Raw genomic sequence first — 17,015 nt, 5'->3', positions numbered from 1 at the left:
ATCACTCCACACACACACACACACGGCAGAATTAGCCCGGCGCCAGGAGGCCCGGGAGGCGAGCGAGCGAGCGCACAAAGAATTGCTAATCGGGACACGCACACGAACAGATGAGCAGGACTTTGTGGTATCAGAGAGTTCACTTCACAAGAGTAGAACTTGTTGTGTAAGCCACATACCATTTAAAGGGCCTCTTTGCCAATATCATTACAAAATCAGTAGTACTGTCTATGCAAATGAATAATGTTGAACTTCCCTCCATCTCCACATTCATTTGCAAAACTTTCTTGTCCAAATGATGTCATTTGGTCCAGGAAGTTCTGCGAATGTAGGTAGAGTGAGCAATAATGAAAGTGATAGTGATAGTGTGATAGTGAGCAATAATGATAGTGATAGTGATAGTGATAGTGACAGTACGGTAATAGTGACACCATGGCAAAACTGCTCCAAATGACATCATTATGACATAATTTGGACCAGGAAATTCTGGGAATGAAAAGGGAGCTCTTGGTCCAGGCAGGATGGATTGAAGTTAAACATTGTTCATTTGCATAATACTGAAATTGACCCTTTAACTGTGATTTCCTGGATTTGAATCAGTCCAGCACCTTTGTTGCATGTCATTGCTCTCTCTCTCTCTCTCTCTCTCTCTCTCTCTCTCTCTCTCTCTCTCTCTCTGTCTCTCTCTCTCTCTCTCTTCTAGTCTTCTAGTCTGTCCTTGTCCTCTCCCTTGAACTTAGAAAAATGTCCAAAAATGATCTGTCAATGATTAGGTCCACCTGGCTACTTTGCAAGTAAGAGCTTTTGTTTCAGGAAGATTTAAGACACCTAATAATTTTCTGTGAGATAACGTTTACTTAATGGTTATAGGGTGAAGTCTCAGAAGATGAAAGAAAAGATGAAAAGCTTTTGCTCTAAAGGTTAAGCTGATCATTGCAGTTCTCTGCCTCATTAACTCTTTAAGTGCTCATATTTCACTGCTCCACCTGTATTCTCTTATCATCTCAGCCATTCCTAAGGTGGTCATCGACCCGCCCAGACCGGGGCACCCGCCTCCCAATCATCACAACCGCATCCCGGACCTGGACCACAGGAGGACCACCACCACCCGCCGCCCACCAGTGACTCCTAGGAGAATTGCCCCCGTCGTCCCCAAAGCAACAACCGCTGCCACTACCACGTCGACTACAACCACGACCAAAGCGTCGCTCCCTCCAAAGAGGATCACCCCTGCTCCAAGAAAGCCATCGGTTCCCACCCGAAAGCCATCGGTTCCCACCCGAAAACCATCGGTTCCCACCCGAAAACCCTTCATCCCCACCAGGAAACCACCGCTACCCACACGCAAGCCCTATGTCCCACCCAGGCCAGCCATTCCCACCAGACCCGCACCGCCGCCGGAGGTCACTCCTGTGGACAACACCATCCAGAAGGAGGTCACCAAACAGAGAGGGGACGTCCACAGTAAGAACTGGCTTTTGTTTCTTTTCCCTCTCTCTCTCTCCTCACACATCTGACTTAAAGAGCATGGTGCAGGTTAGACACCACTTTGCATTAATATGTGGGACTTTTATGTAGCAATTAGGATTTGTTTTTTGTTTTTCCCCACACATAGCTGCTTCTAGACTGGTTTTTGCCAGACCCAGGGGGTCGGCCTACAGAAGGCTTTGTCGGTCGGTCGGTCTGTCGGTCTGTCGGTCTGTCGGTCGGTCGGTCTGTCCCTCTTTTCCTCCCTGGAGGTACACAGGGGGACCGTGCAAGAGTCATCCAGGCTGGGATGCACTATTGGCGGATAGATTGAGCGGGATGAGAGCCTCCTTTTATGGAGCTTTTTTCCATTTTTTTCCATTTTTCGTGTGGTGCTCCAGGACGGACCCCCGTCATGGCGCAGAGGTATGCCCGGCCTCGGTGGCCCCCTCCCGGGTTGGGAGGGGGGTCTACCCCCCCCCCCCCCCCCCCCACCCAATTTTTTTTTTTTTTTTACTTTTTTCCCCCCGCTCTATCATGCAGAGAGGTTGGTCCCGGCCTCGGTGGCCCCCTCCCGGGTTGGGAGGGGGTCTACCCCCCCACCCCCATTTTTTTTTCCCGAACTTTTTCTTCCCCGCTCTATCATGCAGAGGTTCGTCCCAGCCTCGGTGGCCCCCCCCGGGTTGGGAGGGGGTCTAGCCCCCACCCCCCCACCCCACCCAAAAAAATATATTTTTTTAACTTTTTTTTTTCTTTTCGCTCTATCATGCAGAGAGGTTGGTCCCGGCCTCGGTGGCCCCCATCCCGGGTTGGGAGGGGGGGTCGACCTATCCCCCCCCCCCCACCCATAAAAAAAAAAAAAAAAATGTTTTTCGCTCTATCATGCAGAGGTTCGTCCCGGCCTCGGTGGCCCCCATCCCGGGTTGGAAGGGAGGGTCGACCTACCCCCCCCCCCCCCCCCCTCCCCACCCATTAAAAAAAAAAAAAAAAAGTTTTTCGCTCTATCATGCAGAGGTTCGTCCCGGCCTCGGTGGCCCCCATCCCGGGTTGGAAGGGAGGGTCGACCTACCCCCCCCGCCCCCCGCCCCACCCCCCAAAAAAAAAATTGTTTTTCGCTCTATCATGCAGAGGTTCGTCCCGGCCTCGGTGGCCCCCATCCCGGGTTGGAAGGGAGGGTCGACCTACCCCCCCCCCTCCCCACCCAATTTTTTTTTCGCTCTATCATGCAGAGGTTCGTCCCGGCCTCGGTGGCCCCCATCCTGGGGGCCCTTCTGCCCATATTCTGTGCACTGACTGACAAGGGACAGGTGAATGTAATCAGACTGGAAGTTTTGCTGGTCTAGCCTATCTACAACCAAATACCCCTATACACAAAATGTTACACACACACACAAAATGCCTAAAATGATTTATATTTTTAACTTATAAAGTGGTTTGTAGGTGTGTTGCCTACTAGGAATTTGTTCCTTATGGGTCTGGCAGAACCAGGTCTCCTGGTCTTGTTGTGAAGCATCTGGCACGCGCACATAAAAACCCGCAAATCTAGCAATAACACCTGTGATGATTTTGATACACGATAATCAATCGGGTCATTACCTCCATTACCTCCGTACGCCCAGCGTCTGTCCCTCCGTCGAGAGGCGGACCTCCTCTCTGCAGCTAAAAGTCCCCCCCTGCCTCTGGAGCTGAAACTGCTCTCCGCTGAGCTCCAGTGAGTGCCACTTGCGTTCGTCTCCAACGATAAAGTTCTCCACCTGAGCCCATTCTGCAGCTGGGTTACACGAGCTGAGATGGTCGGTCCGCTGTGCGCTCTCATGGCTCTCCAAAATTATATTTCCACATAGGCCTTATTTTGAAAAACTGATTGCATATTGGGGGTCAACTAGATTTACTATTTAGTTACAGTTGACTACTGAAACTATTAAAACTTCATAAAGTGCCATATTAACCATATATAGAGGCCAAACAAACAGAAACTAAATACCGGTAGTTGCCTTGCGGAGAAAACATGGCTGCGCTGAGTTTTCTCTGCTCCTTCAGTGCCGAAATGCATTCTGGGCAGTGTTGAATTATCATTCAAAAAGATCATTGTTGGGAGGTAAATTATCATACAAATACGATAATTATCGTACGTCTGGTGTTTTGGAAAGTTTTCTGCTGTACACGTTGACTGTATATTATTATTATTACAGTAAGTACAGTAGCCCAAGTGTCATCACAGGTGTTGCACAGATGGCATTTTTTTTAACATGTGCATTATAATGCCACCTTTTTCTCCATATTTCTGCCCTGGGGGCATGTTTAATTTTTTGTTTTGTTTTTGTTTTTGTTATATATAAGAATCTTGAGTCCTAACTGTAAATTCTTTTTTTTTTTTTACCTGAACCACGCTCTTGAATTACTTTACTGCCAGTTTGTATAAGACGGCTTTACCGTCAAAGCATTCATCTTCATCACGTCTCCCCACATCAAGTTCCCTGACAGGCTTCAGCCGACCAAATTGGGGAGAATTTACATATTCTTTCATCTGAATCCTGACACATTGTGCTTGATTATGAAATATGATAGAGCCAAGTCACATGCTGGCAAATCAGAAGTGAAGCTGTCCTGATGGATGATGTGTATTATCTTCGCCATTTCAAATAGAAGCACAAGGACATTGATCTGTATCTTAGATTAGATTAGATTAAGCTTCATTAATCCCCAGTGGGGAAACTCATTTGCCACCAAAGTGACACATACAGACGACAATAACAGACAACTAGCAACAGACAACAAACAATATATAACACAGTGTACAGACACCATAAAAAGCCATTGAAACGGGATTAACTGCTGTGTTTGTTAAAAAATCTGACCGCTGCTGCAAAAAAGACCTTCTGAGTCGTTCAGTGGAACACTGAGGCATCACTAACCGCTCACTAAATGAGCTTCTGAGTCCATTGAAATCATCATGAAGTGGATGGCCTTCAAAATAAAGCACCGTTTTCAGTTTGGCCCTTATTCTCAATTAGATTCATGTTGTCAGTCTTTATTTTAGTTTAAAGTACTCTGAAAACCAAATGATGTCACTGAATTCAAAAAGCAACTACATTGTGTTCCATAATGTTGTTGTTGTTGTTGTTTTACAAAGTGCAGGTAATCAACTGCATAACCAGTTCATTTATTTTTTATTGAATTTTCTCTGAATTAATTAATTATCTGAATTCCCTTGATTAAGGTCTGTTGGCTGTTCTCTTTACATTGGAACAAACTTCTTTGCACAGCCCAAATCCTTTACATAATGAGAATCAGTGCCAAACTTACATGAAAGGTAGGGCTGGACGATATTGATCAAATCAAATATCACAATATTTTTGACCAAATACCTTCAAATCGATATTGCGACAATATTGTAGGGATGGCTATTGGTGCTTTCACAAAATATGTATTACACAATGAGATTTTTAATAAATGATCATAAATAATGTGGATATAATGACTAAGTGGGTAAAGGCAAATAAAAGAACAGCTAGAACAGTCTGGTAAAGTTCAGAGAATTACGTCACTTTACTTTGATGCAGCCTTTAAAACCAAGAAAAGACAACACTTATGCCGTATCACGATATTACGATATCAAGACGATATCTAGTCTCATACCACGATATCAATATAATATGACCTAATGAAAGGCAACCGAAACAGAAAATGACATAAAAAACAATGACAGTAAAAGTGTCCCTTACACGTGTTATTGGTGTAATGCATGCTCATATAGGCACTGCAACCCTCAGCGGAACACTAAGCTGCTTTGACGCAGCATTGGCTGCTGAAATGCAACAGCAGAGTAGAGTGTAGGAGGTGAGATATTGTCGTTCCAACTCACCTTGCCAGATGGCATCACGTAATTAGAGAACGGGGAGAGAAGATTACATTAAATTCACTGCCAACAACGTATGAACACGTTTTCAGAATCCAGCTGTTCCCTGCCAACAACGTGTTTACACGTTTTTGGCATCGATTTTTTTTTTTTGACGGTGGGTTGTGCATCTAAGCCTTTTACATCTCTTATATAATTATTGGAGCCACCGAACGTTTACAACCCATTCCACCGACCCACTAAGTGGCAACAGTGCTCTCCTTGCTAGAGGAAGGAAAGCATTTTTTTAACTTGTCAAGCCATTCTCAGCCCAGCCATTCTCCTTTTCGCGCTGATTGCTGGCGATGCGGGATTGCAAATTTACATAATAGATTCAGCCGATCTACTATGATCGGGTGATAGATTACAGGTGCAGGAACACACTTTGAAACACGCAGCATAAATATGACCAGAATCGCAAAAGCTTCTCTCAACCAAAACTCCAAACGAGCGAGTCCCTCCCGACTTCCTCAAACAGCGGCCCAGACATGCAGGCACAGCAAAGCACTGACTGGTGACAAGCTTGTCCGCCCACGGAGGGCGGAGTTGAAGCAACTCGAGAGGGAGGGAGAGAGAGAGAGAGAGAGAGAGAGAGAGAGAGAGGGAGGGAGAGCGAGAGGGAGGGAGAGAGAGAGAGAGAGCGAGAGGGGGAGGGAGAGAGAGAGAGAGAGAGCCAAAAATGAATGGTTAAAGTGACCCTTCCATCCAATTTCACAAAAAGCCGTTTATCTCTGAATATTATTTTTCACGCTAAAACCATGCTGTATTCAACTGCTAATGCTTACATAACTACTAACTCTACAAACTAACTCTTTTAGACAGAGAAAGTACACATTCTATTAGTACTTTTGAGATATTGTATGTTCACAAACTCCAAGCTGAAACGAATCCTCGGCTCTTATAAAATGAGCCATAATCCTCAAAAAACGGCTTGGCAGAAGCTAACTACAGCAAAGAAAAACGTCTGGCAGTCAATGTGTTAACACCTGCCTGCACTACTTGAGGTAGATATCAATCTAATCGTTCTCACTAAAGCAGAGCAATTCCAGAAATCAGAGCTTCCTTAAGATGTTTTCGATAAGATGGGCGAGGGAGAGGCCGAGGGAGACCACTGAGTCCAATAATTAGATTCGAATGAGAATCATTTGAATAAGAGGTAATAAGTAGCAGGATGAACGCCACAATTTTGCCTCAAATGTGGATGTTTAAAATTGAGCATTTTGAGAGCTTTGTTGTTTACTTTCAGTCTGGACTTGTACAAACGTGATACGACACACACACGCACACACACACACACACACACACACACACACACACACACACACACACACACACACGATAATCCCTGCATTTAATGTGATCCCTTACACTTGAAGTTGAAGTCAAGGGGAAAAGAAAGAGAAAGTGTTCAACCATTTGATTAAGGCTTTATTTGCTTTAGCAAAGCCCTTACTGACCGTCCAAATATTTGCCTGGAATGAACAAGACAAAGTCAACAAAGCAAGATAAGAAAAGGTGACGAATGTGGGGAAAAAATCTAATTGACATTGTTATAACATATGCTGCTGACCAAAGAAGATTGTCTAAGAAATATTGACTTAAATATTTACCAGAGTGGGACATTTGATGAAACAGAATGCAGTGTGTAAGAAGAATACACCACATATATCCCTATTTGCCAGCACTTGTATTGACACAGTGATTCATGCTTTTCATCTTACTTCACGTGTCATGGAAGATAGGCTAGACAAACACAGCTCTTTTCTGCTCACTGTCACAATGTCACCTTTCATGCTACTGGTTCCTCAACACTAGACTACAGGAGGCTGCTTATCAGCTACAGCAGGAAAGCTATGACCTTATTACTCTTAATAAAGCCCAGCAACCAGCACTACATAGTATTCTACTAATGCAACATTTTCATGAGACCCAGTTCCTTAAAAGCACACACACACACACTGTGGCAACTCTGATTCAATCCAAGACACATAAACCAGTTTTAAACGCCGAAGCGTTGTTTTATTCACCAAAATGAAAACTCTTCCCTTATCGGGGTATGTCCATGAAATATATATAACTAAAGTAGGCTGGGTTAGCCTGGGGCCCGTGAGGGGGTTTGCTCCCCACCACGTAGCCAGGGCTCCGTTCCTCGTTTAAGTGCTCCCGTAACGTGCCTGTGGACGAGAGGAGAGAGGGTCTGTCAGGCAACATCATTTTATGACACGAGAATGTTTAGGGAGAGGAGTGGAAATCTGACTTACCGCCCGACAGCAAGGAGCGCTTCCACCTGGAGGAAAACCGGCCACACAGTGAGCTTCAGAGCGGCGTCTGTTTTTCTAGGGCCACTGATTGGGGATCTGTTCCAGCCGGGCGCTCTGTTCCTAACAGCGCCCGGCTGCTAGCGGTCCCACTGATTCAGGACATAATTGGGGAAGTACCTATCAGTGATGACGCGTCCCAGACAGCGTTTCTGTTGGGATCCCCCTGCTCTGACGTCACTGTGGTGGCTGGCTGTCCTCCTGCTCTCACCTGTCAGGGGGTAGGCTGACGAGACTCCACACATCCTCCCCCTAAGCTCGCTGCCAGTGCGGGGAGCTTCACTTTCCCCTGCTTCATCTCGGCGTGACATGGCGTCTGCGTGTGGTATCTCTCTTCCTGGTTTGTGTTCCACTTTGAACTTATAGTTCTGAAGTTCCAAGAACCACCGCGTTACCCGCTCATTTTTATCCTTGTTCGTCGCCATCCATTTTAGGGGGGCGTGGTCCGTGATGAGGGTGAATACCCTGCCCCATAGGTAGTAGCGTAGGTAGTGAATGGCCCACTTCACCGCCAGGCATTCCTTCTCTACGGTTGAGTAGTTTCTCTCATGTTTAAGCAATTTTCTACTTATAAAGGTAACGGGGTGTTCATCCCCATCTATTACCTGCGCCAGCACTGCTCCTATTCCTGTTCCTGAGGCGTCTGTGTGTAGGATGAATGGCTTAGCGAAGTCTGGGGCTATCAGCACCGGCTCTCGGCAGAGCGCCTCCTTTAGGGCACAGAATGCGGCGTTTGTTTCCTCCGTCCATTTGACATGGTGGGGCAGCTTCTGGCGCGTTAAGTCATACAACGGGGCTGCTATGGTGGCAAAAATTTTTACAAATTTTAAATAATATGCAATCAGGCCCAGGAAGGATTTTACTTGTTTTTTCGTCCTGGGCTGGGGCCAATTTTGTATCCTCTCCACTTTGGTTATTTGGGGTTTTACGCACCCCCGGCCTATGGTGTATCCCAGGTAGTTTGTCTCTGTCCATGCCAATTTACATTTCTTGGCGTTGGCTGTGAGTCCGGCTCGGCGGAGGGCTCCCAGCACCGCTTCCAGCTGTGTCATGTGCTGCTCCCAGCTGCTGCTGTGTATGACGATATCGTCTAGATATGCCGCCGCATAAGCGCGATGGGGCCGGAGGACTCTGTCCATCAGTCGCTGAAATGTGGCCGGGGCGCCGTGTACTCCAAAGGGGAGGACGCGGTATTGAAATAGGCCGTCGGGGGTCGCGAATGCGGTTTTGGCTCTCGCCCGTCTGGTTAGGGGTACCTGCCAATAGCCTTTGGTGAGGTCCAGGGTGCTCACGAATCGAGCGGGCCCCAGCCGCTCGATTAATTCATCTACCCTTGGCATCGGGTATGCGTCAAAAGTGGATATTTCATTCAGTTTTCTAAAATCATTGCAAAACCGAAGCGTCCCGTCTGGCTTCGGCACAATGACAATGGGGCTGGACCAGGGGCTGTGGGACTCTTCTATTACGCCCAACTCGAGCATTTTCTTCACTTCGCCCCGGATGGCTTCTCTCCGGGCCTCGGGGATGCGGTAGGGCCGCTGTCGCACCACTTTTCCCGGCGTCGTCTCAATGTCGTGTTGGATAGCGTGTGTCCGTCCTGGCAGCTCGGAGAAAACATCATGACTCCTTCCTAGGAGTTCCTTGAGATCTTGTAGTTGCTCTGGCCCCAGGTCCTGTCCGATGTCCACGGGGATCGTCTGCGGTGGCCTGGGTTGTGCGAGGGTGAGGAGGGCTAGGGGGCCGGGTCTCTCGGCGTCGTGCCATGGCTTCAGAATGTTTATGTGGTATATCTGGTGGCCTTTCCTCCTCCCCGGCTGACAGACCCGGTAATTCACTGGCCCGACCTTCTCGGTTACTTCAAATGGTCCCTGCCATTTTGCCAGGAATTTGCAGTCATGGCTGGGCACCAGCACCAGGACCTTCTCTCCTACCTGGAACTGCCGGGGTTTGGCTCCCCTGTTATAGGTGCGCGCCTGGGCTGCCTGGGCTTCCTCCATGTGACTCCGTACCAGTGGCCAGACCTTTTTGGCTCTCTCCTGGAGCCGCTCCACATGTTCGATAACATTCCGGAGGGGGGAGGGCTGGCTTTCCCAGGCCTCCTTGGCCAGGTCGAGTAGGCCACGGGGGTTTCGGCCGTAGAGGAGTTCGAACGGTGAGTATCCGGTGGAGGCCTGTGGCACCTCCCGTATGGCGAACAGCACGTATGGGAGGAGTTGGTCCCAATCTTTTCCGTCCACGTCAATCAGCTTTTTTAGCATCTTTTTCAGGGTTTGGTTGAATCTCTCGACAAGTCCATCGGTCTGGGGGTGATAAACAGAAGTTCTGATACGGGTGATTTTCAGCCATTTGTATAACGCCGTCATTACTCTGGACATAAAACAGGACCCTTGGTCTGTGAGTACCTGCTCCGCTATTCCCACTCTGCTAAATAGCAGGAACAGTTCTCGAGCGACATTTTTGGCATTAGCGGTGCGTAAAGGTATGGCCTCAGGGTAACGAGTAGCATAATCCACTATTACCAGTATGTATCGGTGTCCTCGGCTGGACTTCGGGAGAGGCCCCACGATATCCATGGCCAGCCTGGAGAACGGGACCTCGATGATTGGCAGTGGAATCAGTGGGTTCCGGTACATTGGCCGGGGTGCCGTTTTCTGGCACTCGCCACAACAACGACAGAACAGTTCAATGGCTTTCTTTATGCCGGGCCAATAGAATCTGCGTAGCACTCTATCATACGTTTTTTGGACCCCTAAGTGGGCCCCCAGTTGGTGAGTGTGGGCCCAATACAACACTCTGGATACGTATGTTTTTGGTACTAACAATTGTTCTATTAAATCCCCCCCCGGAGTTTTGGCGACTCGATACAACAACCCATGTTTAACAATAAACTGTGGAAAGTTTTGTCTCACCCCGGAACAGTGCTGGCCATCGATGCCAGCGACGGCGCGGCGGCCGGCTTCCAAATTCGGATCGGCCCACTGGGCCGAGGCAAACTCTCCGCGGCCCGGAGGTCCAGGGTCGTCCGGGAGCGGAAACTCCGCGAAAGGGTCCTCGTCGAGAGGAGGCGTGTCCGACTCGGCTGGCCGGGTTGGACCGTCTTCCGCGGCTGATGTTTCGGACTGCGGTCCGTCTGATCCCGGCCGGAAGGCTGGGCAGGCCAGGCGCGGCCGGGCCATCCTTTTTCCCCTCGGTTTCTCTCGTCGGGGCTTCTCCGGCCGCCGACCGTGACTCCAGTACCGGCTGAATAGGGGGCAGTCGGTGCCTATCAGGAGCGGGACCGGGAGATTGGGCACCACGCCGGCGGCTACTTTTACGTCGCCTTTCGGGGTCTGGATCCGTATATAACTGACCGGATAGCTCTTCACGTCCCCGTGGACGCACGTCACCGGCATTGTCTCTGTAGTGAGGACCTCCACGAGGTCAGCCCGCACGAGCGTCACCACACTACCGGAGTCTAGGAGGGCGTGGGTGTCGATGCGGCCCACCCGGACCGGCAGTGTCGCCTGCTGGCGAGGGGCTCCTCCGGTGTGGAGGGAGGGCCGTGGTTCGTCTCCGGCGGCGGAAGGCATCGACACATCCCGGTCGGGGCAGGACCAGGAGAGGTGGTCCTCTTGTCCGCAGACATAGCACCTCCTCAGCTGCCGACTCACTCGGTCGGCCTGGGCACGAGGGTCCCTCGGGGTCGGGGGCTGTAGCGGCGGTGGCCGGCGTCGGCTGTCTCGGCTGGGTCTGTCGGCTATGGCGGGCTTTCGGAGGGGCTCGTTCTGCGTGTGGCGCATCATGTCGGCGCTGACTTGGTGGTTCTCTAGCAAGGCCACCAATGCGTTCAGCGATGAGGGGCTCACCTGGGCAGCATATTTTCGGGCGTCGGGCGGCAAGGAGCGGATACATCTGTCTATTACGAGGCGTTCTATCCACGGGGGCTCCCCGGTGGAGGTGAGCCAACTCTGGGTGAGCCTCAGCAAATCGGCGACTTGGGAGCGGGGCGGTTGGTCCGGGGTGTACCTCCAGCCATGGTACCTTTGTGCGCGAGCAGGAAGGCTGTAGCCGTAACTGGCGAGGATGGCGGTGCGCAGCTTCACAAAGTCGCGGGCCTCTCCCATGGACATGTCCCGGCAAACCCTCTGTGCCTGGCCCGTGAGGAAGGGCGCGATGATGCCTCCCCAGTGGGCTGCGGGCCATCCCTCTCGCACCGCCGTTCTTTCGAAGAGCTCCATGTATGCCTCGATATCATCGTCGGGGGTCTGCTTAGTGAGGACATCTCCTGGAGCCCGGGAAGTCGAGCCGTCTTTCTCTATTTTTTTTTTCAGTTCGTGTACTGCCTGCTGTAGGTCAGTTTGGCTTTGGATTAGGGCCACCAGAGCCTGTGCTTGCTCCATGGTGCGTGCGGTTGGCGTTGAATCAGAGTGCCCGCATTCTCCACCACTTGTGGCAACTCTGATTCAATCCAAGACACATAAACCAGTTTTAAACGCCGAAGCGTTGTTTTATTCACCAAAATGAAAACTCTTCCCTTATCGGGGTATGTCCATGAAATATATATAACTAAAGTAGGCTGGGTTAGCCTGGGGCCCGTGAGGGGGTTTGCTCCCCACCACGTAGCCAGGGCTCCGTTCCTCGTTTAAGTGCTCCCGTAACGTGCCTGTGGACGAGAGGAGAGAGGGTCTGTCAGGCAACATCATTTTATGACACGAGAATGTTTAGGGAGAGGAGTGGAAATCTGACTTACCGCCCGACAGCAAGGAGCGCTTCCACCTGGAGGAAAACCGGCCACACAGTGAGCTTCAGAGCGGCGTCTGTTTTTCTAGGGCCACTGATTGGGGATCTGTTCCAGCCGGGCGCTCTGTTCCTAACAGCGCCCGGCTGCTAGCGGTCCCACTGATTCAGGACATAATTGGGGAAGTACCTATCAGTGATGACGCGTCCCAGACAGCGTTTCTGTTGGGATCCCCCTGCTCTGACGTCACTGTGGTGGCTGGCTGTCCTCCTGCTCTCACCTGTCAGGGGGTAGGCTGACGAGACTCCACAACACACACACACACACACACACACACACACACACACACACACACACACACACACACAGACACACACACACACACACACACACACACACACACACACACACACACACACACACACAGACACAGACACACACACACACACACACACACACACACACACACACACACACACACACACACACACACACACACAAACACATACACAGACCTGGATGCCTGGGATTGCTGGAGAGCCTGGTGGGAGAGTGTGACCTCCTCGCTTCCAGATTCCTCAGACTGTCAGACCACATCACAGTCTGCTAGATGGTCTGACCCAGCAGAGGGATAGGTCCCGTCAGTGCTGAGGCTGACTGGAAGGGGCACATGTTGAGGAGTCCAGGCCAGTTACAGTTCAAGTGCAACGGATTTGTGGCGTGGGAACAAGAATCAGATTGAAAAGTTTTAGCAATAGCTCGCCATTGACTTGGCGCATCTCCATCTGAGCCAACCAGGAACCAACGTGTCTCCTTGATTTGACCTGTAATAATAGAGCCCCAGTTGTGCCAATTAGTGTTTGTAAATAATGAAACAGAGTGGTGCCCCCAGGTTTCGTGTCTGAGATATGCAATTTTAAATATGCCAATATAACAATAAGACACTCCATTCCATTAAGTTTCATTAAAATCCAAACAGCGCCCTCTGGGGTATTGTGTGTGACGCATAGACAATTAAACAAATGTTGCACCGGCCCCCCTTAGGGCGACAAGTATCATTTTGATGGTGAAAATCCAATCGGTGGTGTCCGAGAAATTGAGCGTGACGAAGAAACCCTAGAGACCCTCCCCCAATTTCATCCTGAGGGACAATGATGATGTCTCTCTGTATTGCACATTGTGTGATGACCTTTCCTTTGTAGAGGCATCGTCCAGTAAAGACACTTATCGCTGTGATCAGGGCGGCGTGATCAAAGCGGGCAAATCACACGCAGGATTAAACGGATCAAAACAAGCTTCTCTGCCTCGCGTGTCAGTTGACCTTTAATAAGGGAGTTTGGCCTGTGCTATTTTGGGCAGTGTCACCCCACTGGAGCAGGAAAGAAGCTATTTCAGGACTCTGTGTGTGTGTGTGTGTGTGTGTGTGTGTGTGTGTGTGTGTGTGTGTGTGTAGAGTGTGTGTGTGTGTGTGTGTGTGTGTGTGTGTGTGTGTGTGTGTGTGTGTGTGTGTGTGTGTGTGTGTGTGTGTGTGCGCCTGTGTGTGCCTGTGTGTGTGTGTCTGTGTGGCTCCAGTTTGTGTTGCTGCCTGCAACATTTACTCGTCCATTGCATCAGAAACAGATGGATCGCCCATTGCTGTTACTTATTCAGCACCGTGCCCCCTTCCTTTCCTCGCCATGATTCACATTTGGACTCTCTGTGTTTCTTATTAATCTCACTCTCAGTGCTCTAAGTCTCTACAGCTGTCGGTGCAGTTTGCTACCAACCCCTTTGAAACTCTCATGTGGCTTGCTCTTATGTGGCGGCGTCCCCCTGAACGGCGCTGAAATGTTCAATGTGCTTAGTTGTGGATATGCAGGCGGGCACTAAACCATGCCATTGATTATTTCATCTTGATGTAGTCCAGATGCTCCTCTGCAGTAATAAAACAAGGCAACACAATGGCCATAAGCAGCGGTGCCAGCGAGCAAATAAACCACCGTTGGTAATCCTTTATCTAAAACCTGCGCCTGTCCCCCTTGCCTCCTCAGTTCCGCGTCCCCACAACGGCGTCCTGGGGATCGACTTTGACATTGAGCTGGGCAACACGGCAGACGAAGCCAAGGACGACCCAGGTAAATACAGCCCGCTTGACAGGGACGATCCGTTAAGAAGCCCCGCTCGCCGACAGAGAGGAGAGCTCAAACGATGATGGACGAGTTACATTTGCTGTAGGCAAAATGAAACTGACAATCAATCGCAGCAGCGGGCGCATAGCTGAGGACGCGGCGGAAGAGATATGATAGTGACCAGATGTGTTTTGATAGGCCTTCACCAAGGGGTGACACATGACATCTGGCCGTCCCATTTAAATGATGGCCCACAGCCCAGAGGTGCTTTGACACACTTTTCCCACTTCTCGCATTATGCTTGCTTGCTTGATTGCTTGAATGATTAATTGATTCATTTGGAAGCAGATTACTGCACCAGTCAGAAGCTCCGTTATACTGATGTGGAGTTTCTGCAACCAAAACAATAGCAGCATGGCGTTGTAAAACAAAATTGTATCTATCATATCTGGTGTTTGTGATTTATTGATGTCAATGGTATGCAGCAGTTGAAATCGCTTAATGATTTAGCTATGTGCTTGTTTTGGTTCACAGTGCATCATCGGCCGTGTAGTGTCAAGAGAGAAGGTGTATTCATTGGCTTAGAAAATGAACTGAGAAGTGCTTTTCGGAAACCCATTTCGGAAACAAAATGATGGATGCCGTTCTCATCTCCGAACCAATTTGTACAGCAACACATGGATAATACAGCCAGTGATTTTGCTTATGTCCTCGTAATGTTATTGTCTAGGCAGCATTGCAAAGATAGAAATCATCAGTCATGGTAAATTATTACTCACTGTCATAATGATAATGTATTTTTACCATGCTTAATGACATGCGTTCAAGACAGCATGTAGTACGCTCACACACATGCACGCGCGCGTGCGCACTCGCACACGCACACACTGATATCAACAAATAAACTTGTACAAACCAAGATTTATTTAGATGAATGTGTTTCTACTAGTCGTTGAGTAATTTAATTCTCCATCGATGGATCAGGTCTCTCCAGAGAAATCAAATCATGCATGAAAGCAAATGTTGAGGCTTTACCGCCATTATCTTTGTGTCAAAGGAGCAGTTCTCTCACTCCCAGTAATGTTAAAGGGGCATAGTCGGTCTGAGCCATCGTCTACAGAGGCCCTCTCTAGCGCCCTCTGTCAGAGGGGGCTGAAACCTCTTTGCATGCGTTTCCTCCAGTTTTCTGAAAAGTGTTTTATTCTCTCCTTCAGAGTCGGGGTATCTGAGCTGTTCCTTCGATAACGGTCTCTGTGGCTGGATCAGGGACAGAGATGGTGACCTGCACTGGGAGACCACGGCTGATCCTTCAGGTAAATTGAAGGGCAGAGCCTCTACTCACTGAGTGGAGCCTTCACACATGTTAGCAAGAACCACAAATGTCCTTGCATATTCATGACTATAAAGAAAGAAAGAATGCACTGTGTTTCTCTATTTTAGTTTTTTCTTTGTTCTGTTTTTTTTTATTGTTTGTTTTCATAGTCATCAGTGGAAAATGAGAATAGTCAGCTGTGTTCTGTTAGAGAGAGAATTTGAACTCACAACACACACACACACACACACACACACACACACACACACACACACACACACACACAGTTAGACAATCTATAAAGGCCACCATTTGCCATTATGTTCCACTCAATTACGGGTCAAAATGAAAATTACTTCAGGGAAGTAGTTTGCCTTTTCTCCATTCCAAGATGAGTGCTTTCTTTAAATGGGAACGGGACTCTGTTTTGCTTGGGGTTTGTATGAGGCGACGATGTGAGTTGAATGATGTCAAGAGGACTCTGTACAGGTGGTGCAGAGAGGACTGTGTACAGGTGGTGCAGAGAGGACTCTGTACAGGTGGTGCAGAGAGGACTGTGTACAGGTGGTGCAGAGAGGACTGTGTACAGGTGGTGCAGAGAGGACTCTGTACAGGTGGTGCAGAGAGGACTGTGTACAGGTGGTGCAGAGAGGACTGTGTACAGGTGGTGCAGAGAGGACTGTGTACAGGTGGTGCAGAGAGGACTGTGTACAGGTGGTGCAGAGAGGACTCTGTACAGGTGGTGCAGAGGACTGTGTACAGGTGGTGCAGAGAGGACTGTGTACAGGTGGTGCAGAGAGGACTCTGTACAGGTGGTGCAGAGAGGACTGTGTACAGGTGGTGCAGGGCGGACTCTGTACAGGTGGTGCAGAGAGGACTCTGTACAGGTGGTGCAGAGAGGACTCTGTACAGGTGGGTGGTCCAGAGAGGACTCTGTACAGGTGGTGCAGAGAGGACTGTGTACAGGTGGTGCAGAGAGGACTGTGTACAGGTGGTCCAGAGAGGACTGTGTACAGGTGGTGCAGAGAGATCTGTGTACAGGTGGTGCAGAGAGGACTGTGTACAGGTGGTCCAGAGAGGACTGTGTACAGGTGGTGCAGAGATGACTCTGTACAGGTGGTGCAGAGAGGACTGTGTACAGGTGGTGCAGAGAGGACTGTGTACAGGTGGTGCAGAGAGGACTGTGTACAGGTGG

General features: G+C 49.4%; 1 protein-coding gene across 3 annotated transcripts in view; it reads left to right on the top strand.

Moving 5' to 3' along the window:
* Positions 1 to 17,015, top strand: part of npnta (nephronectin a) — a 76,230-nt gene that overhangs the window by 46,174 nt on the left and 13,041 nt on the right. For 2 of the 3 annotated variants that reach the window (XM_083635113.1, XM_083635112.1), the window contains 3 exons: positions 1,009 to 1,464; positions 14,431 to 14,514; positions 15,723 to 15,821. In XM_083635113.1, the coding sequence (XP_083491239.1) occupies positions 1,009 to 1,464; positions 14,431 to 14,514; positions 15,723 to 15,821 (639 nt within the window). The remainder of the gene's footprint in view (positions 1 to 1,008; positions 1,465 to 14,430; positions 14,515 to 15,722; positions 15,822 to 17,015) is intronic. The other variant, XM_083635114.1, reaches the window with a different exon arrangement.

Source organism: Poromitra crassiceps, assembly GCF_964638095.1.
Source record: "Poromitra crassiceps genome assembly, chromosome: 4".
NCBI lineage: Eukaryota > Metazoa > Chordata > Actinopteri > Beryciformes > Melamphaidae > Poromitra > Poromitra crassiceps.
This window is presented reverse-complemented; position numbering and strand designations above follow the sequence as displayed.